This window comes from Vigna umbellata, chromosome 11, assembly GCF_029865625.1.
Source record: "Vigna umbellata cultivar VRB3 chromosome 11, Vumbellata_1.0, whole genome shotgun sequence".
Classification (NCBI taxonomy): domain Eukaryota; kingdom Viridiplantae; phylum Streptophyta; class Magnoliopsida; order Fabales; family Fabaceae; genus Vigna; species Vigna umbellata.
This window is the reverse complement of record NC_142175.1, coordinates 4,201,004-4,219,391: the sequence shown is the minus strand read 5'-3', so window position 1 is coordinate 4,219,391 and position 18,388 is coordinate 4,201,004. Positions and strand designations below refer to the sequence as shown.

Below are 18,388 nucleotides of genomic sequence, written 5' to 3'. Positions count from 1 at the left end.
TGAGGTGGCTTACGTTTGGCCACGTGTGATGACATCTTTCATTTGTAACCTTTACCATGTTGGTATTTTTTTAATGCAAAGTGAGAACAGTTTGGCGACACCACCTAGACGACTGTCCACTGTTTCTTCTGGGTCTTCACCACTATTCTCTCGTCCACAATCGACAAGGATGACGCCTCAGACGCTACAAGGGGCTCCTTCACGGTGTCTGCTACAAGCAAGGCCTTTTGATTCCAATCCTAAATCCTAATGACCCAAAACATTTCATTGGGGTTCCAATTTCAAGCTCTTATAAAAAAAAAGGTTTTTGTTTTATTTTAATTTTCCCCAATCCATCGCACCTGCCGCCACTAAGCTTCCATTTTGACTCTGGAAATGGCGAGGAGGGGCACCAGATCGGAGAAGGTTCGACGAATTTCAACCAATGAGATTGTGAAGGAGTGGGAGGAGAAGGATCTGGTATATTTAATTAATGAAAGAATGAAAGTAATGATCATTGGGGTTCTTGGAGAATGAAAGAGAAGATGTGAGTGTGAAAATGTGAATATTGTAGACAAGCACATAGAACAGGGGATTCTCTTAAAAGAAAAAGTGAGTCTGATGGATGTCCATAGAAAGAAGCAAAAAGAATAGTATATATTCGTAGTAGAAAGAAACAAGAGAGAAAAGAAAGAAGAAAACAAAAATTAAGGGTAAGTGTAAGTAGAGACAGAAGTTAATTGCCATGGAAAGTTAAGGTGGATGGAATGGAACTTGGGCTTTCACACTTGGTACGGTTGATGTGTTTTCCCTTTTCAACTTCTTGTAAGTACACGTCTCTAGCTTTGAGAGACAAAGAGATCCCACAAGAATAAAGTTGGTGCCTTTGATTGATGAGCACGACTAGATACCACTACACGTATGCACCATAATGCACTGTTGACAGGATCTTTCTTTACCCTTCTATTCTATGCATAATATAATATTGTCTAATGCATACAAAAATTTAAGTAACATAAATGGGTTCTCTAGGCAATAGAGGTAGATGCTTGTGTCCTAAAAAAATTACATTTATTATAGGGTTGAAGTTGTAGAGATGGCAATCATACATGGCCTATGTCGGGTGTAACCTAATTCGTGACCGACCGAGTAATTAATACCCCAAGTCATTTCAGTTTTCAGTGTCTCAAAAATTATTCCACTGCAAGATATTGTGCATCCAAGAGCTTTTATTTCATTCTCTTTCTCTGATGTTTAATTTGAACCTGTGTGTGTTTGTTATTTGATAGAACATTATGATCTAAAGGTGCGTCTTGGTCATTTAAAAAGGTTTTCATTCAAAGAGCTTCGAATTTCAATAGACACGCAAGAGTGCAACCCATGAGTGCAAATTTCTAAAAGGCATTGTGTCGAACAGATGGCATGCGTTCTGGAAAGAGCAATTTCTTGCATACATCTAGAGCAACTTGGCATGCTACCTTGCTTCTTAAATATCTTCAAAATGATCTTGTCCATCATAGGAAGGAACTGATATAGTTTGGGTGGAATCATCTTAAGCGAGAATACACAGCCAGCAAATAATGGGCATTTGTGAATGTTTGCCATTTCTTGGAGGCATATCAAGCCCTTGAAAAAATAATACTCCAGGTTTTTGTTGCTCTTCTTAAGACTTGCCAACCGGAAAATAAAATGTTGGTCAAGCAAGCTCTTGACATTCTAATGCCAGCACTGCCACGGTAATGCAGAAACAGAGCCATCATAGGAACACGTAACCATTCTCCAGTTACATGGATCAGCAAAACTAGAATCTTAATTTTCTAAAACGTTGTGAGGATCAGTCAAGTCACCCTTTATGGCCATCAGAGCTACAACTATTGAAGAAACAAATAGCAGAGGGGGTAAGAAGAGAAAGGATTGACATGTTTAAGAAAAATGAGAAGTGGCGTGGTCAGACGTTAGCCACCTCAGCTTCTTTTTAACGCCGTTAGTTTTGGAGGACGAAAAATTATGGTTTCCTTAAGGAGAAGGATCAAAGTGTACCAAAGTTTGAAAGAGGGACTTAAAACAAATTCGCTTGATAGTTTAGGGACTAAAAACATATTTAACCCTTCTTGATATAAGGTGGCTTATCGTACAAAGATATGTACGTTTTTGCAGCTTGGGAAAAGCAGCATTGCTTTCACAGTTAGAATTTGAACGGCTATGGTAGGACATAAAGTTTTAGGAAACATTCTAAGAATGTCTTCATATACCACAACTTCTTTCTAATCCTCGTATAATGCTTTTGAGTATATCTTAGTACTGTCAATATCTATACAAATAAAGAGGGAAAAAGCAAAGCAGACAAGGTATAATATGTACATACATTTAATTATCTATACGTTGATAGAGTGTTGAAGCATGTTTTGTAAAATAAGCGTTTAGTGCAAGTCTGAGCTTTTTCAAGTAGTGACAATTGATAAGATATATAGGGCTTATGGCTTCTTTCACTAGATGTGCTTATGCACAATGTAGTTTAATCTTTTATACTTGACACATCATGGTTTGTCTTGCAAGCATTCAATAAGAATGTTCTGATGTGTACATTGTCCAGACGTTATATTCTCTAAACAATATTTCATTAAATGTTGTTTGTTAAACTTCAAAACTTGAGATGCTAGATAGTCTATTCTTTTTAGATGATCTTGTTGAAGTACCTGGAAAAACACTAGAAGGGGGTTGAATAGTGTTATAGGAAAACTTTTTGTGAAGGAGATAAGTTTAACAACTTTGTCGAGGACTGAAAAGTTTACGTAAGTTATTAAACACTCGACTTGAAAATTCAATTCAAACTATAGGCTCTTTAAGCAAATATTTTTCAATTGTTTAAATAAGTTTTCTGCAGTGTTTTGATAAAACTAGCTCTTAATAAAAGGTGTTTAATGACAAAAGCTTTTTTAACGGTTAAAGTAATATGCAACTGCAAGATTTATAAGAGAAGCGTTTAGGAATAATCTTCAACAAGATTACAATTGAGTATTCTCACTTTTGTATGACACAGTTGTTTTTACACTGGTTCGCTCCACCGAGCTACGTCCAGTCTCCTCTAACACCTTAAAGGGTTCACTATAATCTTCAACAAGATTACAACTGAGTATTCTCACTGCTCTTTGTATCCCTAGTCACTCCAAGTAACCACCGTTACTTTGACTAGAACCGAGTTTCACCCACTCTTCATTGTGCATTATTCTTCTCCACCCTTGGTATCCCTAGAAAATCCAAATATCTTCCCGATATGTTGTCTAGTTGAGTTTCACTAACTCTTGGTTTCCACTAGACAAACTCGTTTAACTACCGTTTAACGCCACCAAGTTAAATTTCATTGAGTTTCACTAGCTTTTAGTTTTCATAGACAAACTCATCTAGCTACCATTTAACTTCGCCAAGTTAAACGTAAAATGTTTGAAGTCTCTTCAGAATTTTCAGTCAAAAGATTAGTTACATGTCCTTAGACGATAACTCGCGCAAAGAGGATATATATGCAATCTAATTCAATCTAACATACTCACATAATTTTTCTCTCTTCTCTCTTCTTATAATAGTAAGCTTATATATTAATGAAGCTTGAAAGTGTTTTTCTTGCTTAACTTTTTCTTCCCTTTCTCAGATATTCTTTTTTGAGTTTGTGTGCTTAAGTTTCTTCTCGACGTTGTTCACTTGAGCCTTTTTCTCTATTATATTCTCTTGATTCTCTTTTTGAATGATCTTCTATTTAAAGACTTCTCAAAAAGATATATGTTACATAGAGTTTTTCTTTGATCCTTGAGTCTTCTTAGTCTTGTCTTATGTAGCAGTTGTTGGTTGAAGTCAACTTGTCAAAGTAGACCTGCTTTTTTAGTACTTTGAAAAAAGTAGGCAGCACGATTTTTCTGGCACAACATTTGATGAAGAGAACCTTTCGCGAATGTCTTCTTTGTTTCTAACGTCCACTTCCAATTTGTATAGGATGGAGCAAATGGATGCGTGTAATAGAAAATATGCACAGAGTCGAATAGATATGCATGCAACAGATATGTCATTTCTCTTATCACTTTAGTTGTTTTTAAACCTTGAGCATTTAATGGCATTTAATGCATGTTTAGAACTACAAAGTGTTTTTACATTTTCTACCATTCATGAAGGATTTGATCGTTTAAGCTTTTCACTAAGATACCAAGTAGTTGATGAAAACTTCATAGTTGGATGAAGTAGATCGTTTAACACATGGTATTGTCTACCCTATGTAAAGACTTCTTTAAATTTTACTCTATTTCTTTCAAAGATGAGTTTAGCAAGGTGTCTCTCAACATAACTTTATGGAATTTTTCATTTAAGACCTTTGGCGTACTTCCCAAAAACATCTCTTAATACTTTCATTTATCAAGATATATCGAGAGTTCATTTGATCATCGCTTAGCGATGTATAACACTTGTTGCATTCAACAAGACTCTCATTGACGCATTAAATAGGGAAATTTTTTAGTGGTGTGTTTGTTCAATACCTTGGTGTTTTTACTAAGGCTTTCCTTAATATGTTTAGAATTTTCAGAGCATTGTCACAAACCATTTATATTCTGACTGTATTTCTTTTCTAATGATAACACTATCATATGATCATTTCATTTATTGTTGTTTGTTAAACTTCAAAGCAAATTAGAGCTTTAGATAGTTTAGTCTTATAGACAATCTTGTCTTAACACTTGTTTTAACAATCTCCCAATTTTTTATGTTTTACAAATACTAATGCTAACGAAATATGTTTTTTAGGGATTGCATAAATTTTATCTTTATGAATCGTTTGTTCATATCATGATATTGTAAGACTTGAGTAAGCTCTCAAGATTTACCAAGTTGCGTCAAAACCCAAGTACTCGTGTAAAATAGAATGTTGTCAAATTTGACATTTGCTTACTATTTTGCTCATAACTCTTTGTACAAGATTCTAAATGAGTTGATTCTTTTTTATTGGAAACTAGACTAAAAAAAGCTTTAATTTGAATACCTATATTATGTTTTTGACCTCGGGAAGGGGCTCAACCAAATTGGAGAAATTGCGAGAAAGTTTATTTCGACATTTTGTGTGTTAATCAATTAAAACTTATGTTAATTGATATGTGTTAATTAATTAAAGCTTATGTTAATCAATTAATGTTAATCGATTATTCCATAGAGGAATTGCGTTTTAGGCTACTAAGCTCGAAATAATCGATTACCACTTATTTTAATCGATTATTTACGTTAGAAATGGAAACATGTCAGTCTAAAACACGTTGGGCATGAGTGGAAAGGGAGAATATATTCCCTCTGATCTAGTTATTTTTTCTAGACTTTAGGTAAGAAAGGTGTTAAAGACAAAATCTTCTATACGCACAAAATGTCTAATGTTTTGAAGTTTAATTATAATAACATTAAAACAGGTTAATAATAAGAAAATAACATAAGGCGAAAACACAATACTTAGAGCCTAAACTTCAAACAGACAAAACCTAGAATCATAATCCCCAAACATAGAAAAACATAGGAAAACACTTAGGTCTTAAGAAATAGAAAAACATCTAGGCTAAAACACTTAGACGCATGACTAAATGATGTTCTGCCTAAAGTGCCCAAGAGAGATTGAGTTAAACGATTAATGCTTATAATACCATGAATAGGTATTCAGGTTCTCTCGAAAATAAAATCGGTCGAGACAATGTCTCTGACAAAATATATTAAAAAACTTAATTATGAAAATGTGTAAGAAAACTTAAACAAGCAAAGCGTTATCTGTCTATAAAGAGACAAAAGCTAAACAAGTGTTTACTTGATTAAATGATGTCATGAGCTCAACAAGTACCTCATCTTATGATGAAGTAAATATCTACGCTTGGTATCTTCAAAGAAAAGAACTTAATTGTAAAATGCTACCTAATGGTAAGAAATCAAAAGCACTTTGTTGTTCTGAGCAAGCATTAAATGAAATTAAATGCAAGAGAATACAAAATAATTTATACTGGAGAATACAAAAAGTTACAATATTAAAATTTTGCTATTGCTTTAATTTTATATCGGTTCTAGGTTTAACAAGTATAAAAAAATAATTTTTATACCTTTTTTTATTACAATCGGTATAAAAATATTTGTAATTTATTCAAGTTTGTCATCATGTCACTTGTTATACCTATTTTCAATATTATCGATATAAAAAAATTTCTCGTATTTACAATATTGTCACCGCATTACTTTTTATATATGGTGCATTTTAACATGTATAGAAAATTGATATAAAAAGTATATTTTGTACTAGTGATATTGAATTATTTTGAAGATAATTGGAGGAAATTAAATTATTAAAAAGAAAATTATAATAACATAAAAGCCTGAAACAAATCTCAATCTAATTTCCAAAATAAAAAGACTTAGAGAAACAAATTAGGAGAGCTTTGGAACCCTTTGGGGGGCTTAATTTCAACCCCTCTCTCTTCTCTCATGTTCTCCACCCTCTCTTATTCTATTTTCATATTATTTCTATAATTCCATAGATTGCTAAGTGTTTTAGGTTGATTCTGTTGTAATTTCTTAATTGGATTCTGAGATTAGATGAATAAATTTATTTGTTCTTTTAATTCTTTTTGTAATTTATATTTTTCTATGTCTTTTGTCTCTTAATAAAGTAAAAATAATGATTTTTACATTGTAACAAGTTAGCATGGTGTTAAATCTACATAACATATCAATCATAGGAGTCTAAGGGCTTTTAATTTTAATTGAGAATTTACTTTGATTAAAGTTAAGATTTAAACCCTTGGATGGTTCTCATATTTGTGGAGGAATCTCAAGTCGGCCCTCTCGTTTAAAACGATCTCAAATGGGTCCTAAATTTTGTAAATTCGTAATAATTAAGTCATTTAAGTTGAGTGGTCAAAAACGACATCAAATATTGATGACGTGGTGCCCAATAAACGTATTGAGGTGAATCATTTTATTATGTGAAAATAGAATTTAAATTATGGCGTGGAATTTAGTAAAGTAAAAGAAAATAAAAATGAAAAAGCAAAAGGAAAGAGGAACATACAACTTTGGTAATTCCAAATCTCATACGAAACCTTTTTCTCAAGGTTTTTAGATGTGTACAATGTTGTTGGGCAGTCCTTGAAAGTTTGAGAATCTCTCTCTTTTGGGGAGATGATTAAGGAAGACGTGATTTCGCTTTTCAATTGGGTTTTTTTTCCATGGTTGTAATTGAGTTTAAAGATTTTTTAGCAGGTTGATGGATTCACCATGGTTGCACCAGGATAAAGACTCGCGATTCGCGTTCTCTGGATTGGCTTGAGTTCCCATGGAAGATTATGCGAGCTAGGGTTTTCAAGCGCGATGGGGATTGCAGTTTTTGGTTCCTAGGTTTTGTTGCAGGTTCGATTAGGGAGCAATAATGGTGGAGGACAAGGGAGCAGCTCGCGGTATGCTGGGATTTCACATTGTTCGTGCATAGAGGCTGCGAGATTGGCGTTCTGGGTTTTATCGCAGTTGATTGCATGATGAAGATGAGTTCAATCTGCTGGAGGTGGAAGATGAACATGCGAGGAGGCTTCGCGATGGTCTTTGTGGTGACGCATAGTTGGACGAAGATGAAGATGGCGAGGGCGAGATGAGGAGTTTGAACGACGCTAACGGCTACGAATTTCACAATTTCGCAGGCTCCGTGGTTTAGGGTTCTCTCACGTTCGTGATTTCTGATTTGGTGATGATTCTCTGTGCAACGCTGTTCAATGTTGTTAGGAAGCCCTTGAAATTTCCAGAATCTCCTTCTTACGATAAAAAGATATGCTCAATTTGGGGAAAGTTGATGAGATGATTACATTCATGGACTCGAAAGAGAAATTGAAGGATCAGAGAGGTGTTTGGATCCTCAGCTATGGCATGTGTGTGCAGGTGGCATGTTGCAGATGCCAACAGTCAACAACAAGGTCTATGCAGTTGAAATCCTTAATCTGAACGACACAAAATCCCTAATTTATTTCCTAACCTCAATGACCAATTAAATATCACCATGTCAAAAACTAATCATCATAATTTACATTTTAATTCCACGTAATAAAAACATTCACATCAACATGTTTATTGTGCAATACGTCAACAACTCTTGATGTCGTTTTTGACCACTTAATGGAAAGGTCTTAATTGTTACGAATTTACAAAATTTAGGTCTCAATTGAGATCATTTTAAACAATAGGACCCACTTGAGATTCCTTAACAAATATGAGGATCATTCGAGAGTTTAAACCTAAAGTTAAAAACTTTCATGTAATTGAATGAGTTGTTGCCAATAATTGAGAATCTACTTTGATTAGAGGTAAAAACTTTAACAAGAATAAAATGTACTTTAGTTATTAAGTTTTTACTTGATATAAAAGGTAAAAGAATAAATATGATTAGGCATAGTAATATTTAATTGAAAATGTGCTTTTGTTAAATTTACTATGATTAATCCGTAAAGTTCTTGCTTTTGATTAAGAATGTACTTTGGCTAATAATGAGAATGCCAACAAATTAATTGAGAATTTACATTGATTAATTTAAAAATATAAAACAATAATTAATTGAACAATAATCTTTAGATAATCAATGATGAATCCTATTTTGAAAAAGTTTCTTTATAGTTGTTTTAAACTTTTTAAATTCTTTTATAAATTTGTTTCTTTCTATCTTATGTTATTTTTTTATTTAATATTTTATTTATCTTTATGTTCTTTATTTTTTTTATTTTACCAACCCTTTTGTATATAATAATTAATTTGTTGAGAATAAATTTCATGTTTGTTGGAATACAACTTAGGGTTAATTTTACCCTTTCTATTTCGTTGGGTACTATCTTAACAATATTGAACTTATTATAGTTTAGTAATATTAATTTGATCATGTCAACAATAACGTTATCACTCTCCAAGTATCTTTCTCTATCTCTCCTAAAGATCAAAAGCTCTCAACTATAATGACAATAACAATCTATCATACCGGAGAATACAATAAAACTCCCATGATATATTTTATGTGAAAAATACTACAATGGTTAACCCACAACCCAATCTCATTCAACTTGATTTGACTCTATGCTTATAGAGTATTTTATCTATGAATTTTTTTTTGAGTAATTTGATAATTTTATTTTTGTCTTATTTCATCAGCAATTCTCTATATCTCACATTGTTATCTTCCTGTTCATATTAGTCTTTGAATTTATTGTCAAAGACATTGTTATCTTCCTGTTCATATTAGTCTTTGAATTTATAGTCACGTCTTTGACAATTTATATATATTTAATTGAATATATTCTCCATATCTTCAATATTTTCATTCTTCATCTATAAGTACTTGATTTAACAATCAACGTGTATTGCTTAAATTTTTTCTTTCTATTTTTTACCAATTTGAAGTTTAATCTTCATTGTACCGTTGTGGTTTCAATTTTGGATATACTCTTTGCAATCGTTGATTTACGTAGTATTTTTCTTACTCGTGATTGATTAATTATAATATAACAATATTTGTAATCTTCCATCAGATAGGAGTTTCTTTATATATTTTTCTTTAATAAGATATTTAATCAACATTGATATTCTTTAGATATATTCTTTTAAGGATATGGATAGAAACAAGAAGCATTATGTTATAATTATTTCGTATACAAATTGATTATGAGCATTAGAGAATTTATATTTATATGAGATGGATACCATTTATTAAAAAATTTAAAATAAATATATATTTAAGAATTAGGAAAAAACAACACGGAATTGCCGTTTTGTTAAAATTATATAATGTACGTGTCTATTTTAAAATTAAAGAAAAATATTATATAGCCTTACCTGATTGGAGAATCGTCAAATTCTCTTTATAATTTATAGGAGAGTTGGTTATATACTTAATGTAAAATAATTTTACAGCATATATATAAATATATTTTATATTAATTTTTATAATAGTTACTTTAAAAGTTATATCAAGTTATTTTTAAATTGATTAGTCATACAAAAAACAATCAAGTATATCAAAATTTCATAATTAACAAAATAGAGGAAATGCTCTTCCATGTGGATAATTAAACTTCTTTTACATTTGTGCTCAACCTCAAAATCGTTTTAGAATACTTCGTTTCATATTAAAAATGAAAACTAGGTGTTCATGGTGGACTAGCAAAAATCGTAAAACAAACAAGAAACAAAATACGTGGATGAATAGAACAAGATCATTACAAAAATGGCGTTTTAATCTCCTACTTTTTCTTCCTTCTCCTTCGTTAGCAGTTCCTCATACCAGAAGATCATAATGGTTCTTGCCGCTGTACAATAGCCTCACAGCTTTTCTCCTAGAACCCTTTCTAAATTCACTTCCATACTCAGCAATGGGAATGAAGCCAGATCCAAAACCACCGCCTCTATGCTGCATGTAGTTTACAAAACAGGAAACTTTAGTAGATAAATTATATGATGCAATCTTATAACACATTGATACATTCATATCCTAGGTGCGTGCGGAACAGGAAGAAACATAACGTGACTTAATTTTTAGTAAATTCTGAGTTTACTGAAATATTAAATACAAGAAAAACAATTGAATGGTTACCATCTCCCATTCAAAAATAAAAATGGGAAGAGGATCAAAATGGAACCCTTTATCATTAAGGTTGGAATATAAACGCATCTTTACTGCCACAGATTAAAAACCATGGACCTGCTATATAGATTTTTAGCCTCTTTTGGACACCTGGACGTAGTATTGAAGAAAACATGGACTAGCTACATAAATATTTAGCGTCTTTTGGACATTTGGACATAGTATTGAAGAGATGTGTTTGAGCTTCATAGGTTATGAATGCCTAATAAAGTCATAATAAACAAACAAGAAGCTGATATGATTTTCAAAATTCTCCTCACTTTGCTCCACTGCTATCCTAGAATGTTTGTGAAGACAGGGATCTAAGTCTGACAGTATCACTTCTCGTTTGCAAACATTTTAACATTTAATTTCCAATTTACTCCAGTCGTGCACCTAGAAGTCATAGGCTTAAGTTTCCTTATTTCTTACCTTTCCCATCTGTTTCCCTTCCAGTTCCCTCATCACGTCTGCCAATCGGGGTTGCAAAAGGCATGCATCTGCCCTCAAATTTCTCTCATAACTCTAGCTTTAGCTTCACAAAACCTACTGAGATACATAAACTTTTAACCTTGTTGCTGTCATATCTGTTTTAAACCCAGCCATCCGTTCAAACATTAACTTCAGAAATTTAAGACCTTAAAATACTAAACCTAGAAATCGTTCTAATCAAAGCAAATCCTGCCCTTTGGAAACCTCGATCTGGTCCTAATTTAAGTCCATAGATTAAACAATGATTATATCCATCCAACATATATTCAACAAGTAGCATCTTATCCGACCATTATGCTATCATCTACACCAATTGAGATTGACTCCAATTAGACTTACAAATATTTAATCCTATGCTCGAGAGTGCTGGAGATATCACATCAGCAAGTAATATCATGATCAAAATATATAAGTGACTTTAAGCTAATTTTGTAAGATTGAGATAAATATAAACTATCTCCTAATATAGTATCAAAGTCTAACATAACAAGATTTGTTGAGTATATCGTATCACCTGCAATGGGACCATTATCAGACTATCTACAAACATTTAGTCCCATGCTTGAGATATCAAATCCTTTGCATGATCGAATATGTTGGAGATCTCACGTCAACTAGAGATAAAATCAAATTATAATACATAAGTGAGGGCAGACCTCCTTTTAAAAGCTAGTTGTGTGGATGAGTTAAGTTTAAACTTACTTCCTAATAGTATTAAAAACACATGATAACCATTTAATAAAAAAGACACACAAGACAGCTTATCATTACAAATGCACTAATATTCTAGATAACCTCTCTGCATTTTAGTTCCAAAATGCAAGATCAATTACCAGTTAAATCCAAACAACAAATTTTAGCAGCAAAAAATCTATGACCAACTCCATCCATATTTAGATGAGTCATGCGCATAATATCCGATAAAAAATTAATCTGTCTTGTAGTGTGTACAGTGTGACTATACTCAACAAAAGAATAGGAGCACACTAATTGCAAGCTCTTCCTTCCCAAGCAAAATAGATAAATGCTAACCAAGAAAAATTGTTTAACGTATACCTCATGCTCTGGGATGTACACAACGATTGGCTGTTTACATAACTTTGATAGCACCTGCCAGAATATTGTCATAGGTCAGTATATCATAACTCATTCAAAGGGTTTGTGCACCCAGCTGTAAACACAAAGTCAATGAAGAAGTATAATCAATTCCTCCAAAGAAGGGATGAAGAAAGGTTTCAATGGGAGTTCTACTTAGAAACTCGTGATATAAGTTTTCTCAATGGTTAAATATTAAACATGATACCAAACTCTATTTATTATGAATATTAATTCAAACATGATATTAAACATTTATTTATTAATGCTATTAATTATATAAAATAAACATTTATATGCAATGCATAAGCTAAAATACCCATTAACTCTAAAATTTGAATCATTTAATTTCAAGAAAGTCAAATTTTCCAATTCCTTGATGAGATAAAAGTTTTATGGGTTACAATCTCTGATTAACCAGCAAGCTCCAGCTACAAAACACACTCAAGGTAAAATATTTTCTTAAACCTTGTGGGAAAATGTCATTGACTCATCGATGTCAGATAAATACTATCAATACCAGAAATATTTCTTCAGTGGGTCTATTGACTTCCACGTCAATTTGAAGTCATTCAACTGTAATCTTTAGAATACATTTTCTGTGAAAAGCATAAAGTTACCCTTAATGCAATATCTCATATCATAGACCAGAACTCAACAAAGTCTACCATCTTGACATATAAATTAATGGGTGCAAAGAGAAAGACGTGAATGACATTGAAATTAAAATAAAAAGTTAGAAGATCCACTGTGAAACATTTAAATTAAACTCATATAAACTCGAAAGGTCAACTGGGAAATGTATTATCCTTAAAAGATAAAAGGAGAGTTTGCAAAATTTAGCAGGTAACCATAAAGGAAGCACTAACCAACAGCTCTGATTCTCCTCCCCAGAAATCAGGTCGTACGATCCGTTGGCAGTAACTACAAAAAAAGTACACATTTAATTATGACATTTAACTCAAACTAACAACACACTTCGAGATCTTCATTTTCTGTTAATGCTTCCAAAACATACCGATTTAGAGGTTCATCAACTGTGATGGCAATGAGGGCTTCTTCATATAAATTACGTTCACCCTCATTTTCACATACAGCTTCTTTCACAGCCATTCTTAATTCATCTGTGTTATCACGGGCAAGGCAAAACATTGACAAGAAAAGAAAATCGAAGAGAAAGGAGGAAAAAGGTAATAACTTATAAGGCACGAAAAATAAACATGGCAAGAAGATAAGTAGTTCAGTTTGATAGCAGAAACAGCCAAAACTATCATCGCCTAGCTGTTTCACATAATGTAATTCTGTAGTAGAAAGCAAAACAAACAACAGGGTATCATCATGCACATTCCAGTAGCATATAAGCATACCTGCATTTTCTCTCTCCTCACGTTGATTAAGAACTGTTCCCTTGTTGTAAGCCATTCCTTTGACCTTATGTCATTGAACCAAGTGTTAACATTTACCAACTAAATCAATATGAAAAACTTGCACTGTGGAAGCTCAAACTCATGAAAAGATTTGGCAGTTGACATTTAACAAATTTATATGCGCAAAAGAATGTGGCATTACAACTCATACAAATACAGCTTCTAAAAAAATCACAAAATTACGTAAAAATAAGGTATGTTCCGTAAAGACACTGTCCAAGCTTAGTGATTATTCACCCTCCAACTTTTCTAGACCTATTACTGAAGAGTGGTGCCATTCAAAGAACCTTCTAGATCTCAAGGTTAATTAGATTATCTGCAGTACATGAAAAAAGGAGATAATATTAATGCACCAGAGTAAATATGCACACAAGGATTTGATTCCAGTTTTAAGTTGTAACTCTCAAAAAAAGGAGCCCTTCACCAGCAACCTCAAACTTAATATGACTAGTTCAGTCAATACTATCTAAATTCTACATTACTTTTATTTGCACTCACTTCTCATAATTCTTTTAATCTTTTCATCCCAATAGCCAGCGCAGATATCATACTGAATGCCAATAACAAAAGCAAAAAAGACAATACCAGTGCACGAAACAGACATCGCCCATCCCCTGTAACCTTCTGAACTGAAAAATGCTCAAGTTTCTTCATTGCGGGAGAGTGCCCAATACTGTGAAGACATAGTGATGAAACTCGTCAAAATCCAAAGCATTGAGAAGAGTTCAAATATAATCCACTTTTTCTAAAGCATTCAACCCTATCAAGCAAACCTGTTATTCTGAAAGCCCCTTATTAAGGATGAATTCATGAACTTAAGATACAAATTTTTAGTGACTATGGACTAAATTTGGACGCAAATACATAGACCCACTTTGTTCCCCGCGGCTATAACAATAAAATTATGTCAAAATGAATTTTCTACCGCTATGCATCGCATGAAATTGTTGTCAATTTGGATCCAATACAGAAAAGTTCTCCATGCGTATATAATCATCTTCAATGTTATTTTCACCATATGTTGCCCTTGTAACACCACCAAACTAACATGGAGTTTAAAATGCAGTATATGAATTGTCAGGACTAAAAGTTACAGTATTTCTGCTGCTTATTTTTGACACTCAGTTGAAATGATCCATGAAAAGCCCACTTGGATTAAGAAAGTGTCTTATAACCTCTCTGCAAGCTTCTTTTCAACCTAAATCAACACATTTCATGATGTACCTTGTCAGAATAAGCTTTCCAAATCATATTTCAGCATTGGATAACTTACTAACAAATGCTTCATTACTCTGTTTATCCAAACCCACATCCTCCTCCACTCTTCATTGACTACTATATTTTAACGACGATAAACATATGTAATGAAATTAAAAACCATGAACGTTTGGGAACAAATTAACATCTTTATTTTCATATGAGGACTAAATTGAAAATGAATATCACGTAAATATATTAAAAACATATTTCAACGTAAAAAAAACTAATAAAATGACAGATAAAAATGAGAGAAGAAATGGAAAACTCACGAGGAAGAGCCAATTCTAGCGAAAAAGAGAGCGCTACGATTCCCAATTCCAAACAAGCTTGTGATGTTGTTCGGAGGAGCAGCAACTGAAGGAGCGGGGGAAGAAACAAGCTCGAATTTCGCAGTCCCATTTCTCAGTTGCTCGAGAATATGCTCTGACGGATTCAAAAATCAAATAGAGGAAAGAGTGTTTTAATTTTTGCGTGTTCATTGTTTGGTGAGATAGAGGGAAAGGAAGTTAAAAAAAAAAGTGAAGAAGAAAATGTGGATTCAGGTGGGAGTTGTGAGATTACCATTGAATTTGAAAGGCTTGTGCGCCATGAAATGAGAGGGACTGTAACGTAGGAGGAGATAAGTGTCAGAAGGTTATAAAAGGCTGTTTTTGTCTTCCAAACGCTAAGGAGAGGAAGAACTGAAGTAAACGTCTCTTCTTATTTGGAAAAAGAAGCACCCTCATACTTTCACGCTATCATTTTTTTTATTTTTAAATTTTGTTTATATTTATTTTTATTACTTAAATATAATATTTTATGAAATAAATCGTAAAATGAAAATAGAGAAGAAATCAATATCACAATTAAATATTTCTTTATTCTCTAAATTAAAATTTGGTTTCAAAACTTTAATATATTTTTGTCTTAAACTTAAAAAATAAATGGATATAATCATTTTAATTTAACGATTCCAATTTTTTTTCATTAAATTGTGTTTTAAACTTTCATTTAAAAGATGTGATATGTTAAATGGTGTAAATAGCTCAAACGTCAAAAATATTTCACACACAATTAGATTAAAATGACTATATCTATTCATTTTTTAATGTATGGATAAAATTGTATTAAAATTTGAGACATGAACGAATTTTAATTTTGTGTCTAGGTTTAGAGACTAAAAATATATTTATTCCTAAAATATATTTGGGATATGCAGAAAAATATAATACTAGTTCAATTTCTTTTTTCCAGAAATTTCATAATTGGGTAGTATTGAAATTTTTACATTAAAGGGTAGTCATTGATTTATGAACATGACTTTTGGGTAAAAAAAATTCAAAATACTACTTTAACTTGACCTTTTGAAATTATAGAGAAGTTGTCATTGAAACTACAACTTTAGTCTTGTGTGATAGGTTTTGAAGGGAGGGGCAAAGCAGATGGGTCACGATTTATGGTGTTGCAAAGTGAGAAGGAAAAACATAATAAGGTAAAGGAAACGATTATCGTAAGGGTCAAATAAACTACAAAGTGAGTTGCAATTGGAAGTGGGACTTGAAGTGAACAACAATGGATAGGGGGGATTGAAGATGAGAGTAGAGCGTACAACATTTCTATTAGGGATATATTAAAACTCGTATAGTAAAATGTTTATATAAAAAATACTTAAATTAAAACCACATGCAACTTTAACGCGTGATGTAATATCATCACAATTTATCACAAAATACTGACAGAACAAATCAAGAGCGATAAAGTTAGCTTAATGGTAAAAATTGGAAGGGAGAGGGTGAGAGAAATTGTGGGTTTGACTCCCTCAGTAACATTTCTATAAGGTTGGTTTGAAGGGTTTGAAATAAAGGGTGGGAGAGGTTCTGAGTTCAACTTCACCCACCCATTAACAATATTCTTAAGTGAAATACATCTTTTAAATAGTTATTAGTTTTTTTATAGAGCATATCAAACCCTCAATGACAATAATAATAGAAAGTAAGGGAAATGGTTAGTACAATTCAAACAAGATTCACCAAAACATAAAATGTATGAGTTTGGAAGTCAAAAGATCATTTAATAGCCAATACCACAACATAATCAACCACATCCCACAATTATTTTAACAACACTTTTACAAATCCTATTCAAAATGCATGGATTAAAATTTTTGTCTTACTTAATAAGCATTGATCCAAGACTTATATTTGTAATCAATGCAATCATCTTCACTTTCAAACCTATTTAAGAATTAAAGAAATTTCTAAGCTTGGAAAACCACATTTTAGGTATAACGGCAAGTTCATCATATTGGGAATCCAAGTGTGAGTTTGAGTCCCACATTGGATAGAAATGAGATAGTAGAGCACTATATAAAGGTGAAAACCTCATTAACCCATTGCCTTAAGATTTTGGGTAGAGAGTGGTGTCAACCCCTTATATAGTTGGGCTCAGATCCCATTGGTGTTTGTGTCTCCCTAGTGAACCTCCTCCTCGATAGACCCAACATATCACTCATGAAAGTAAATAATGGATAACATAAATGACCAATTTTTTTAGCTTGGATAGCCACATTTTATATGAATTTAACACCAACTTATTCAGATGTACTCTAAATCCATCACCAAAACAACATACACCTTAAACTCCACAAATTATTTTCCCAAGTCATGTAAAGCAAAGATGAAAGACACTCAAAGCTCAAGGAATTTGAAAGTTAATAGGTCATTTAACAAATATCCCAACATAATTACCCACATTATACAATTGTCTTAATAACATATTTTAGTAATCCAATAAAATGATGCGATGAATAAAAATTATCTCAGCAACCGAACAATCATAAACAATTGTCAATAACCATTCACTTCTTAACTATTTAGCCATGGCTTCATAAAATTTCTACGATACAAAATTGAAATCATAGATTATTTACTAGCCTAAGGTATGTATGATCATTTTTTAGATCAAAAGGATATAAATCTTCTAGATTTGCCCTAATCATAAACTAGATGCTCACAAATACGCATGAAATTGTATATATCAAAACATGTTAGACACTTATATAATTTACATACATTAAATATTTTGACTAAACATAAAAAAAGTGAATAAGCGAGTTCTTTCTCTATATATTGTACCATAACTAAAACAACAAAACAATAAAAAAAAATGAAATTGACAAAAGCAAAAAAGAAAAGAAGAAAACAAATGTCGGCAAAAGAAAGAAAATTTGGATAATGAAATTAAATCAAACTTCCCGGCAATGATGTCAACTTTGATTGTTATTGTATTCAACCCAAAGTTGTCTCTCCATGAATTCAAATAAAACTTTAGTAAGTCAAAATTTGAAAGCATATGTAAAAAGCATAAATAAAGTGAACAACAAATTAAAGGGGAGTTGTTTATGATTGTAGACGATGTCAAAATAATGATAACAGACTAATTAAAGAAGTGGATTGATTCTATAGTTTATTCATAGTTGAATCCTTCATTAGTTATCTTATAATTA

The 18,388-nt window shown here is 32.1% G+C and overlaps 1 protein-coding gene across 1 annotated transcript; it reads right to left on the bottom strand.

The window, feature by feature from the left end:
* Positions 1 to 10,069: 10,069 nt before the first annotated feature.
* LOC124833558 (Cysteine proteinases superfamily protein) lies at positions 10,070 to 15,619 on the bottom strand. The gene is made up of 8 exons (XM_047308074.2): positions 15,466 to 15,619; positions 15,174 to 15,327; positions 14,230 to 14,317; positions 13,585 to 13,648; positions 13,236 to 13,341; positions 13,087 to 13,141; positions 12,179 to 12,232; positions 10,070 to 10,417 (listed from the first exon to the last, which is right to left on the bottom strand). The coding sequence occupies exons 1-8, from the start codon at positions 15,491 to 15,493 to the stop codon at positions 10,286 to 10,288; spliced, it is 681 nt and encodes a 226-aa protein (XP_047164030.1). The 5' UTR covers positions 15,494 to 15,619; the 3' UTR covers positions 10,070 to 10,285.
* Between the last annotated feature and the right edge of the window lie 2,769 nt (positions 15,620 to 18,388).